Source organism: Thermobia domestica, chromosome 5, assembly GCF_964235325.1.
Source record: "Thermobia domestica chromosome 5, izTheDome1.hap1.1, whole genome shotgun sequence".
Lineage (NCBI taxonomy): Eukaryota > Metazoa > Arthropoda > Insecta > Zygentoma > Lepismatidae > Thermobia > Thermobia domestica.
The window spans coordinates 178,799,254-178,812,616 of NC_137458.1; the positions used below are offsets into that span (position 1 = coordinate 178,799,254).

The window sequence follows — 13,363 nt, forward strand, 5'->3', positions numbered from 1 at the left end:
ATTAATTAAAGATCACGTTTTGGATACTATTTTCATTTGTAACTACTTGCAGGAGTTCCAATCTCTTCCAATTTTGAATGCTGAGCAGCAAGTAGAGCAAAGAGTAGCCAGTGGAATCATTCGTAGTGTGGTTAGCAAGGAACAATATCAATTTAGGCCTTTCTCTAATCAGAACCAAGGTGCACGAACTGTTGTAACAACACGTTTAGAACTGCAATCACATCAGGCTTCCAGCGGCAGTGCTCGTGGTACGATTCAATTTTCATCTGTTATTCTTTGCAAGGAAAAAAGGAATATGTTTTCTTCTTTAATAGTAATTTAATAGTTTATTTATTACAGTTCTGAAAACAAATATAAATGTTTGAAGGGTTGTATAATATGCTTATTAATAGTATCACTAAGGCATAAAAATTTGAAAAGGAACGAAAATGATTATGGTAGGAAATTGTGTTGTTTATGAGGTAGGTGTGTAGTATGAAATTTCAGAACCAGAAACTTGAAAATATTTATATAGTTGATTTTGTTCAAATAATAGAGATTTGTTCGTATACATTTTTCCAACCAAATCCTTTCCTCTATAGAACTGTAGTTCTTTTCTAATGGTTTCAGAGATTATAAAATTGCTTCAATATGGCAACAATAATATTTTATCTCAACAAATTAAAATTTTTCGGAAAGAAGTTCTGCAATATGTCATATGTAATTTGTAAATACTAAGCAATGCTATACAATTATTCTAAAGTATGAATTTACTACTGATTTAACCTATTCTAAATTTAATTATAGAAACTATTTCAACGATGATATTATGTCCTTTTGGTTTTAAGAATTATTCAATGTGTTTTTATTTTTTTTAAATCTTATTCCTTCATAGGTAATGTTAATATTCCACAAACCATTCTCTTTGATCATCATGCTGCATCTTCTTCAATTGGCAACAATCAAAATGCACTCCTTCAGGCACTAAAACGAGCGTATGAAAATGTTGAAGTGACCGTACGCCAAGGAGCTGCTAGAGCATATTCTCGTCTCATTCACGTTATTCAAGGTAGCAGCAAAGAAAATATTCTATCTGTCTACAATCAAGCACGATCTGGAGCAGGATTTTCCAACAGTGAAGCTGCTAGGTATGTTTAGTTTTCACGTAATGCAAATGTTACTAAATATTCATAACTTGTCGTATTCATAGAGTGAATATTTAGAAAATACGAAGAACTCTGCAATCAGAACAATCGATTTTACAAGTGTTAGAATTTACTGTCATTTTTCGAATGATATGGCAATAGAATTATAGAAATTTTTATCAACCCGAACATATCAGTAGACGGAGCACTGAAAGATCTATTTGAATTTCATGCATTTCTCTTGTTTTAGTTTTGTATAAGCCAACATTTGTATTTATTAGACTCAATTAATATTAATTTTAAGGATAATTATTTTTCTTCGATAGACTTATTCAGACTTTAAGGTATTACATTATCTAGGTATTTTCAAACTTTTAAGATTAGTGACAAATTCAATAGAAAAATTATGATGAAAATGTTGTTTATAATTCATGAACATAGAAGTGAGTTATATTGTTTATCATGAATGTTAAAATTAACGAAATTTATTACGAAATTTAAGAATTTGTACCAAGATTCAAATAAATCTTAGTAGTTCTCAAACAATTAATACTTTTGCAAGAGCTACAATCTTATGAAGAAAGCGTTCTTTTGTGAGATATATCATAATGCATAAATTACTTTATGTATCTAGACCATTTTTGGTGTAACAACTGGTGAATGCCTGCTTCAAATTATTCTCCAAAACAAATTGAAATAATTTTGAAAGTTTAATGATATGAAAAGGTGACATATTTCATTATTATATATGTTTCTTTCGAACTATTGGACGTAAAAACCTGAAAAAAAATATCTGTAGTAGTTTTCATAGAATATGGACAAAGACATTTATTTGGGCGAATTCTGTACGACTGACGCAGATGAAGTGAACTTCCTTGAAGCGCTTGAAGCAAGAACATGATTTTATATATATATGAACTTTTTGAACTCAGGAAATAATATAGAGGTCACAGAGTAAAGAAGGGAGGGATTATAGGTGCATTAGTAAACTCCATCATCTTGGAGAAACTATGTTATAAACAGAGATAATTTTTTTGTGATGACAGGTTATTAATTTTATAAGGTTTTTTATCACAGTTTAAAAGAAAGTAGCCTGAAAGGAGAGAGACAGAAATATTATTATTGTTATTACATCCTTTGAACTATTTCTACATTCGTAGAAACTGGGCGTATGGAAACTTTGTGGTTAAAAGAATAGTAACATGTCATTTACTTGCATGAATACACAATGGAGGGCTCAAAGCGAATGTGTGAAGGAGAAGAAGGGATTACCAGTTATTGTCTACTATAACAACCTGGAAGATATGCTAATTCTTCATCATTTCTTTGGTCCAATGTTATGATCATTTTCGATCTTATTCATGATCTATTGGCTTGACCATTAATATTTCTTCTTTCCTCAGGCATTGCATTATAGCATTTAAAGTTAACATGAGAAAATAATTCAAATTCAAAAAACAGAAAATGTTAAATAAGATTAATTTTTTGCTGTTTATTTTTTTAATTTAGAGTGTCATTGTATTTTTATTCAATAGTATTAATCATTTACTTTTAAATAGTAAATGTACAGAGTATGATCTCATTATTTTAAGATTTGAGTTATACTTCATTCTTCTTATTTCGCTTTATTGTTTTTTCTCTAGGAAAGTATTTTTAGATGCCTTAACTCGAGCAGGCACTGGAGAATCAGTTCGAGCTATTGCAGAGCTTTTAAGGAGTGGTGAAATTTCTGGTTTAAGAGCTAGATTGGTTTACTTTAGTTTTGGCCTAGTCAGGCACCCTAATAGAGCAGCTCTTCAAGATGTTGTAGTAAGGATATTATTTTCTCTTAATATTATTTTCTTATTAAATATCTTTTGAAATTTACATTTTCATTTTTTAAGCTCAAAGATATGGTTACCGAAACAAAATGAAGGGTGATAAAAATTTAATTTTATTTTGAATCAAGAAGGGATATATTTTAATCATTTCCACTTCATCGGACATCAAGTTAAAAACTAACTTCTCATTTAATTTCAGAACTTTTAATATGAGGAAAAGTTTAAATCTTACTAATTATTTATTAGAGTCCACTCAAAGGATGAAGCATTCAATAATATTAACATATCAATTATAATTTTATTTGTTACTAGATACGATAAAAATAGTTACAGACACTTAAAGAAATGTTTTTAGAAAGTCCTCAGAAGGCTTACATTACTTGAATTTGTTTAATGTGAAATGTTTATTAACCAGTGATTTATGGTTTTAGGTGCTCAGTCTCGCTTGTGCTTTCTTTCTTCTAGTCACTTTTACAAGGTGATGTTCCAAATGTAGCTTACTTAGGAATTGGAGCTCTTGCGGACAGGTTTTGCAGTCAGCACAATTGTGAAGACGTACCGGAATATGAACAACTTCTAAATGCATTTGCATCTCGCCTCCAATCCAATTGTGCTGCAGCTACTCGTGATGAAGAAGATCATGTAAGTATTAATTTATTCAACTAGATTAATTTAAATGAAGATTATATAAAACAGAAAGAAGAGCAGAAACATTAATTTAGTGAAACACATTATATCAAAAATAGGAGGTTAAATTTAAGTAGAAAAAAGAGAATAACATGTGTAAAATGTGTTGATAATAACATTTCCTATGAATACTTCTTGTTTGTTAGTAGTTTAGTTGATTTATTATATTATTCTCAAGCTTGAACTATTTATCTAGTTGACACTAATAGTTTTAATTTGCAAGCTATAAATAAATTAATGATGATTAATATCTAAAAACAAGAATATTTTATAAAAGTCAATTAAATGAGCAAGTATTTCATAACCTGCTAACATCAAAACCATTTTGGGTCTCGACGGAACCTGCCTCTAGTATAATAAAAAACAAATGCACGTAAATAAAAGTGGGGAAGATATATCATAGTCTAGATTCCATAAACGATATACTTTAGAATACTTAAAAGTTATACAATTTAACCAGGATCATATATGTTAAAATTTCTCCTATCTTCCGGTTTTCATATTGCCCAAATTCAATTACCAGCTTTTAGTGTGCTAGCATCTTTTCTAAATGTCAAAAGTAACAAAATCATGAAGTATAACTTTTTATTATTATTATTATTATTATTATTATTATTATTATTATTATTATTATTATTATTATTATTATTATTATTATTATTATTATTATTATTATTATTTAACGGTTCATAATTAAATTCTGACTTTTTGTATATAAAATGACTTTCATACTCACTTTTCTGAATTATTACAATGTATGTATATCAGAATCATGTTATAAAAAGAGAAAACAAAAAATTACAATTAAATTTGTATTGTGTCAGTTATATAAAAATTGAATCTCAATAATTAGTTTATGTTAGTCATTTAAGAAAGATGACCATAGACTAAAAACAGATAACCGTGATTTTTGGCAGTATAATAGCCAGAAAATAGATAGAGATTTAACAGATCCTGGACAATAGGCTGATATTTTAAGTATTATTTTAAATTTAATGCATTTGTAAGATACAACATACGATATCTTTGTAGTCCTTTCTATTTATATAGGTTTGTTTCTTCTTTGTTATATCAAATGAAGGATCCTGTATATGTGTGAAATTGTGTTGAAGTTAACAAAATATGAAATTTGAATGCATTTTAACGTAATTATTTCTGAAGTATAGTTTTCGAAATTTCATGGTATGACTACCATTCTTGATATTTTTGAAAATATTTTATTGACAACTCTTTTCTTCTTCCTTTAAAAAAAAAAGATCATTGTGGCATTGAAAGCTATTGGAAACGCAGGTCACCTTACTGATCAAGTAGCTCAGAAACTTCGTACATGCATAACAGACCGATCAACATCTGCTCGAGTAAGAGTTGCAGCATTAGAAGCAGCACGCAAGGACACTTGCAACCACCAGGTGAGTTTATATAATATTAATGAAAATGTTCAAGTGGAAAAGAAGTTAACATGTATTTACTTGAAATTATCAGAATATATGTAATCATTTTCCTAACCGTTCATTTAATCAGCTTTATATATCATTCTACAGTAGTATACTAAAGATAACACTGTGCAATTAATAAAATTGCTTTAAGTTTATAAACCTATCTCTAATTACAAAGTAACTGTTAGAATATAAAAGACTTAAACCAAATAGATGTTTTTTCTTGTTCCTTATTTAAAGTAGACTACATTGAATTATAGTACAAATGAGTAAAGAGTATACAAATGTTTAACTTGAAATTTAGAAAGTAATAATCTAGTACCCAGGTAGACACAGCACATTTACTCTAATTTAAGGAACAACATTTCTGAAGTTAAAATCGTGATATACGTAAATTTGTATCTTTTGAACATTTTCTTTCTCAGATAATGTAATAGACAAATTATCAGCTGTGTAGAATGAAATGTGCAGTTCTGAATATACAGTATTCAGTTTATTATAATAATAATAATAGTAATAATAATAATAATAATAATAATAATAATAATAATAATAATAATAATAATTTGAATTTATTGATAATAAAGACCACAGCCGAAGCCAAAATGGTCATAATGTACAGCGGGGGACACTTCTAAATGGTACACCTTAGCCGTAAATCTCCATATATGGCTGTACCATTTAGAAGTGTCCCTCGCTGTACAATAATATACAATAAAAGATTACAAGAGATACAGACAAAACAAAACAAATAAATTAAAAATACATCAAATCATCTTGACAAATACCAAATAAAAAATTAGCACATAAGTTTGATACAAACTAAATTATAAAGTAAAATTACGACATAACCTCGATTAAATAGCTATTAAATCGAGCATAATGTATTATTAAGAAATTAAATATAATGAACATAATAATAAAAAATGAACAAATTACAAAGAAATTATATAATAATACACATAAACAGATATAAACAATGTAGATAAAACAAAGACAATAGGAATTCAACAGACAATATACCAAATCATGGTGAATTTAATATATTTATTAGGTAAAACATTCCAAATATTGTTTTTTCAGTAAAGAAAAATCCGGATCAAATAAATCAATTTTGAGAGAATTTTTATTTATATTGTCAACACTAGTAAATAGTGGAGAACCTACCAATTGATTGTTACATAATATAGAACGGTAAACCCTAGAATTATACGGGGGAACTTTAATATATAAATATTCAATTAAATCCAATCTAGCATTTATTATATCATGAATGAATTTTATTTGCTTTAAATTTATCCGAACTTCAAGAACTAGTAAATCAAGCTTAGCAAGAATCTCCCTATTAGTCATCTCGTGTAATTTAAATTTATATTTTAACCAAGTCAGGAAAAAATCTGGACTGACTCGAGAACTTGAGTGATACTAGTAAGATTACGATTCCAAATTAAAATAGCAAATTCCAAATGGGATCGAACATATGCACAATATAAGATTTTACATGTTGCAATGTCTTTAAAATCTTTGGCAACCCATTTGATGAGTCCCAGGTTCCTTCTAGCCTTAGATACCATGGTAGAAATGTGATGATCGAATAATAACTTGGAATCCATCATACCACCTAAGTCGTTGTTTATTGAAACAGCTTGAATTGTATGCTGATTTATTGAGTTTGAAAAATAGGATATATTCGTTTTCCTAGAGAACGATATAAAGTTTATTTTTTTCATGTTCAAGGGAAGTAAATTTTGTATGGACCATTGATAAACTGAGTTAATATCGGCTTGTAATTTAAGGTGATCCTGATTACTTACTATTTCAGAAAATATCTTCAGATCATCCGCGTACAGTAAAAAGGGACAATACTAAAGCTTTTGACCAACGTCATTGACATGTCATTTTGACCAATATTTACCAATGTCATTGACATATTAAAAATAATAATGGATCCAAATTGGATCCTTGAGGAACACCCGAAGAAATCTTGAACACAGATGACTTGCAACCCATATATCTAACTACAAATTTACGATCAAACGAGTAGAAAGCGAATCAAACTATCAAAGATTTAGGAATTTCAAAAGAATGAAGTTTCTTAAGAAGAATATAATGAGATATTTTGTCAAAAGCAAAGTCAAAATAGATAATATCGACTTGACCACGATTATGCACAACCGGAGAAACCAATATCAAAAATTTATTCAAATTTAGTTCAGTTGATTTACCCTTCATAAAAAGCATACTGTTCAGAAATAATGCAATGTTCGACGGAACTATAAAGATAATTGTAAATAAGTTGATCAAGAATTTTAGGTATTACATCAAGAATAGAGATTGGTCTATAATCAGTTACGAACCTTCCGTCTGTTTTCGGAATTGGAATTACAACAACAGTTTTCCATACATAAGGATAGAAATGAGATGCTAAACTCCAATTAAACAATGATGTCAAAATTGGTGCAATTATTTCAGATATACCTTTAATTATAAAAATAGGAATGTGATCAAGACCTACAGAAGCTTTAACATTTAAAGCTTTAATAACATCAATTACCTGTTTAGTAGAAAAAGATATTTGACCACTGCAAAATTGACTGGACATAAAAGTAAATTTATCATCATTCACATTAATTTCACCTTTATGATAAACAGCTACAAATTGCTTGGCCAAAGCTTCAGATAACAGTCGAGGATCAGAGAGGAATTCGTCGTCAACTAACATTGCCTTATGTCCATCTTTAGCATTTATTTTATTATTCGTATACTTCCAAAATCTTTTAGGATTATTTTTTAAACTATTCTCAATTTTACTATAATATTTAGCTTTATCAATAGTAAGTTGCTTCTTAAAATCAGAACGATATTTAGAGAATACATTATAATCTTGAAGAGATTGGGTTCTTTTATACTTCTTATGAGCATTATTCTTTTTTTTAAGCAAATAAATTAGATTACGAGAATACCATCTCGGATATTTGGAAATTGATTTGGTTACTAAAGGAACATTATTCCTAATTGCAGTCAATATAACATCATTAATATTTTGAGCAACAATATCAATATCTGGATTCAACAAAATATTGGCCCAAGGAAGCCTTTGGACTTCTTTATATAAAGAAAGATAATCACCTTTTTGATATAACAAAAAGCTATCACTTGGTATCACCTGTATTAGAGATGATAATTTAACAATAATCTCAATAGGATCATGGTACTGATCAGGCGGAACCAGAGATACTACAGAATTACTAGATTGAACATAGGTGTTGTACAAAATTAAATCAAAACCAGACGTCCCTGAATCAACGTTCAATTTCATATCATCTAAAAAATTAAATAGAACTTTAGCCTTGATTCTAGAATAATAATTTATATCATTAGAGAAATTTCTATTCGTCCAGTCAACTTTAGATATATTAAAATCACCAATAATCACTACTTCATAGTTCAAAAAGTTCACTTTGGAAACAATATAATTAAGATAGTTCGTAAAATTTGTAACAGAATAAGTTCGATGAAAATAGCAACATGCAACTAATAATTTTTTCCCATTGAATGTATCGATCTCAATCCTAACACACTCAATTTCAGTTTCCAGGCCAAATCTCCTTTGACAATTTATATTTGTTTTAACTGCTAGCAAAACACCACCAGCTCTGCTACACTGTTCAATAATATAATTCATATCGGAACGAAAATATTTGTAAGTTTCAGGAAAATAGTCATCAATATGTAGTTTATGATTAAACCGTGACTCAGTTACAGCAATAATATCAAAAGAACAATCGGCAGCAGAAGAAAAAAAATATATTACTTTTAGTTCTAAGTCCTCGAACATTTTGATACAAAATACGGACTTCCATGTTGAACTAGTTATTGTTGTTAACATTATTTATTTGATTTTCAGAATTAGTTTTTTAAGAGTTTGCCATAAAACGGACCAATTAGTAGACCACTGGACCAAATCGTAGGATCATTAATAATTCCAAAGTCAGCTTCAAACACTTCAACATGAAAATAGGCATAGTCATTAGTTGTTAGTTTTTAGTCTTGTACATTTGACATAGGTCACATTTCTATCACTCACAATATTCTCAACATCACATTCTTTTACTGACGGATCAAATCTAGTAACAAATAATGCCCTTTTTCTACTGTTAGCAACCAAATCAATTTTATCAGAACCACTACCAGAAGTCAACTTATGTTGAGTTTTATTTAAACCAGTGCTGAAATTCCTTCTATTATCTGTCTCTCTTGATCTTTTGTTCTCTAATCTCCTTTTGTTACGTAAAATAACTTGAACCCATTGATCTTTGTTCGCATCAAACTCAACTTCTTCCTGATTGCAGTCTGAAAATTGTATATTCTCATTTCTAGTTAATTCTGGGAAATGATCAGGAACACTTATATCAACGACCTTAGGATTTTTATGAGAAGGTTCTACTGATACATTCCTCAAACAATTACAGGATTTATTCAGGAGTAATTCTTTAAGTTTTTCATTTTGAGATCTTAATTGCATTATTTCCTCTTTCAAACCTTCAAATTCCCTTAGAAATACTCTCTTCAGATCATTCAGTTTATTTGCAAAAATTTTCTCCAAAGAGTCTTCAAAATTTCACTTTTCAAAATCACCAAAATTATCATCCTTCTGAGATATTTCAGAAACTCTGTCACCCTTTATACAATTATTACATAAGAATTTAGACAGCTGAATGGAACTACTCTCGAATATGATTCAACACATGCAAAATGACACTTTATTAAACAAGTATTACATTTGATGGACTTCTGTCTACCATAAATGGGCTGACTACAAAAAGGACAATTCTCGCCAGTAGGAGCCATAATATATTGACTATTGAATAAGTTATATATTCACTTGCATATATACAAGACAATTCTTCACATTACTGGCCCTAATGTGAGGACTAAAAAAAAATTAGACAAAGTGAACTAAATTCCACAAAGTTAAACAATATTCACAAAAAATCGCTTCTCGACCTGCAATAGGATCTAAAAAAGAAAAGACCACACGACCCATCCTACCAAGTGAGGTATATATACAGAGAAAAGATAGTAGTTTCCTTTTAGCCACTGGGAGCCCTTCTGCGACACCCTTCCCACCATAAAGGTTGGAAGGCCGATTTACTGCCCGCAGTGTTACCAGCCCAACCACGAGGAGACAGGGACAGTCACTCATAGATGGAAAATTGGCCAGAAAAGAAGGGAAAACCTTGAAGAAATGAGCGACCAAGGGGCCAAAGGCCGAGAAACGATTATTATTATTATTATTATTATTATTATTATTATTATTATTATTATTATTATTATTATTATTATTATTATTATTATTATTATTATTATTATTATTATTATTCCTTTATGCAGTTCAAAGACGAATTCCTATCAAGCCTATTGATTATAATTAAATTTTCGGTGACGAATCATATGTTGCTAATATTATAACATGTTTGTCATTGACTTTTACAAGTAAATAACAGGGTCTATGGTTTCTCACAGAAAATACTACTCTACGACTGCAATTATCTGCTATTCTCATAGCATACCTTAAAATAAATTACTTCTGATGTAATATAAGAACATGTGTTAGATTATGCATTCATTTCATTTATTTATTTATTTTTAATTAGAAAGATTTTGTTTCTCAAGTGTTAATCATTTATTTTATAGATCAAATCAGCTGCTTTGGACGTTTTGAAAAATCGTGAAGAAGATTCTGAAGTTCGAATCGAGGCTTATCTTGTACTTGCTGAGTGTCCTTGTGGAAGAGTAGCTAACGAATTGAAAGACTTACTTGAATCAGAAACAAGCAATCAAGGTAAATGTTCGAAATCTAAACAGTTTACTAAATATTTTAGTCAAACATTATTGATGAAACTTGATTATAACTGTAATTGAGTTACACAGTAAACAGAAAGTAAAATAATGAGTATAATGAAAACTGTGGAAAGAAATCGACGGAAGTGGTAAGATTTATAATTATTTCAGTCTAGAAGCTAATAAAAGAAAGTAAAGTATTTCAATAGTAATAGTTTTTAAAGTAATGCTAATTGTATATTGAAATACATGTATAATATAGTAAACAGGGTAATTTACTATATTAAGATAATTCAATTCTGTTACGGTTGCGTTGTCCTATGCCGTCTGTTTTATTGAAAGAATATGAAAATGTTTTTACAATCTGACTCCAAAAACATATCTATATGCCTCATTCTCCGTCTCTTCCGATCGAGCGCTATGGCAAAAGTTTGCATGAACGGGTTGATATGTTTATATGTATTATATTAATATAGCTTACAATATCTTTAATTGGTATATTTTGTTGTTATTAAGTACACTAATGACCACAATCGCATGCGCGTGCTACTTCTGGCTACACACCTCTCCGACTACCTGGTCGGATTATTCTCGAAGTTTACAGTGCATCCAACTGAAATATAATATCACTATTTCAATAATCTTTTTTTTTTTGACTTTTTACATGGAAATTAAATTCTTACAAATCTTAAGAAGTCTAAATTATTACAAGACACTGCAAGGTATATAAGAAAAGTGATGATTTTATATTACAGATAGTATATAGTGTAATGCAATATACACTATTTTATAATTATTTTCACATTTTTTTTTTGGCTATTAACCTTTTTGTTTTTATGGAATTGTAATCATTAGTTTGACATCTCATAATAATATCCGTTAAGCTAAAGAGTATGGATGATAAATTTACATAACCGCATTAACGGAATGAAAATAGTAGTAGAAAACATTGGAAAATTCCCCTCTTTCAAAAAAAGAAAAAAAAAAGAAAAAGGAAAAAGAAAATTCACAAACATAATGCTATCAACAAAAATTCATAAGGCCTGAGATTTAATCATGATGTTTCGCACCAACGGTTAACGCTACATAGACCCATGATTCACTTTTTATTCTCGCTTTTTGTTTATTTATACATCAAATGTACTTGAATGCATTGTCATCCTGGTAAGAAATAAAGACTACCAACCTAGTGAAGAATATTCATTTCATATTTGGATACTGATTTCTGAATGTACTGATTGGTCTTTAACAAGTTGGTTATAAGTTATACCAATAAGATTAATATAGTCTTTCCTTAGCTGTATCTGAAATATTTTCATTTTTTTCTTATGAATATTTCCTGCCAAAAATGTGATAAATATACATTTTTAATCTATCTATTTGTATTTATTTTCTCTTTGATCTTAAGACGTTATAACAATGCTTCAGTGATAAACCTTTTGCATGAGTGTTTATTCTTTTCCAAATAAAACATTTAAACCTTACTAAGTCCCAGAAATCTAACAAGCACAATAGAAACTTACTTCCTAAGTCTAACTTCCGAGTTTAACTAATACATCTCGTTTTCTGTCTATTGTATAGATGTTGCTATCACTATATTTATATGACTGTTGATAAGAAAAACAGTATTCCTTACAATAGTTTGAAGCAAGAAGAATTAATTCTGTTATGAGTTATCCATTCAAAATCTGTCTAACATATCGTAAATTTTCCTTCAGATTTCTTGAGTAAACTTAAAATAATACATCAAAATATGAATATAAATTTGTATTGTGTCCATTAATTTTACAATAATGTTTGACCTGCCCACTTATTATTGTGGAATTTCCTAAGCTTAACAACACCACATAATCAACATTTGTACAAACTTGCTTTAATTATATTGAAATACTTGATTTTTGTGGAGTACTTTGTATTTATTGCTTTGTAAGTTGTGTTTTTACTTATGTGGCTTCAGGTGTGCATCACAATTATGCAATTGAAGTGAAATGACAAAATATATAAAATACTTTAAAATGCTTATAAAGTTTGTCAGAAATCATTGTAGTTTTGTTAGTTTAAAAAATGTAATAATTGATAGTAAATAGCATTCTGTAATACAATGCTAAGAAAACAGGAAAGCAAAACTTATTTGAAAACGAAATTAAATTAAATTTCTCAGTTTTATGTCCCACGGTTATGCCGGCTAACCTAAAGGAAATGATAATGATGAGAAACGAATGCAATGGTGGAATGAATAAAGTGGAGGAAATGGGACAATCTCGAGAAAACCCACAAACACAGTCCCTCACAAAGAAAACTTATTCGATGTAGAGATGGATGCACTTATAAATACATTTTATGCTTATAAGTATAGGATAATATATTTAAAATATAAGTAAGATGACCTTAATTTTCATTGTAGAAAATTAAATATCTACTTATGATGAAGATTTTTCATTTTATCTTCATC

General features: G+C 28.9%; 1 protein-coding gene across 1 annotated transcript in view; it reads left to right on the forward strand.

The window, feature by feature from the left end:
- The window catches only part of apolpp (retinoid- and fatty-acid binding glycoprotein apolipophorin), a 248,875-nt gene that overhangs the window by 50,355 nt on the left and 185,157 nt on the right, over window positions 1-13,363 (forward strand). Inside the window, exons 6-11 of the mRNA XM_081759450.1 lie at window positions 53-248; window positions 875-1,127; window positions 2,768-2,933; window positions 3,410-3,586; window positions 4,888-5,040; window positions 10,765-10,912. Coding sequence (XP_081615576.1) covers window positions 53-248; window positions 875-1,127; window positions 2,768-2,933; window positions 3,410-3,586; window positions 4,888-5,040; window positions 10,765-10,912 — 1,093 coding nt within the window. The remainder of the gene's footprint in view (window positions 1-52; window positions 249-874; window positions 1,128-2,767; window positions 2,934-3,409; window positions 3,587-4,887; window positions 5,041-10,764; window positions 10,913-13,363) is intronic.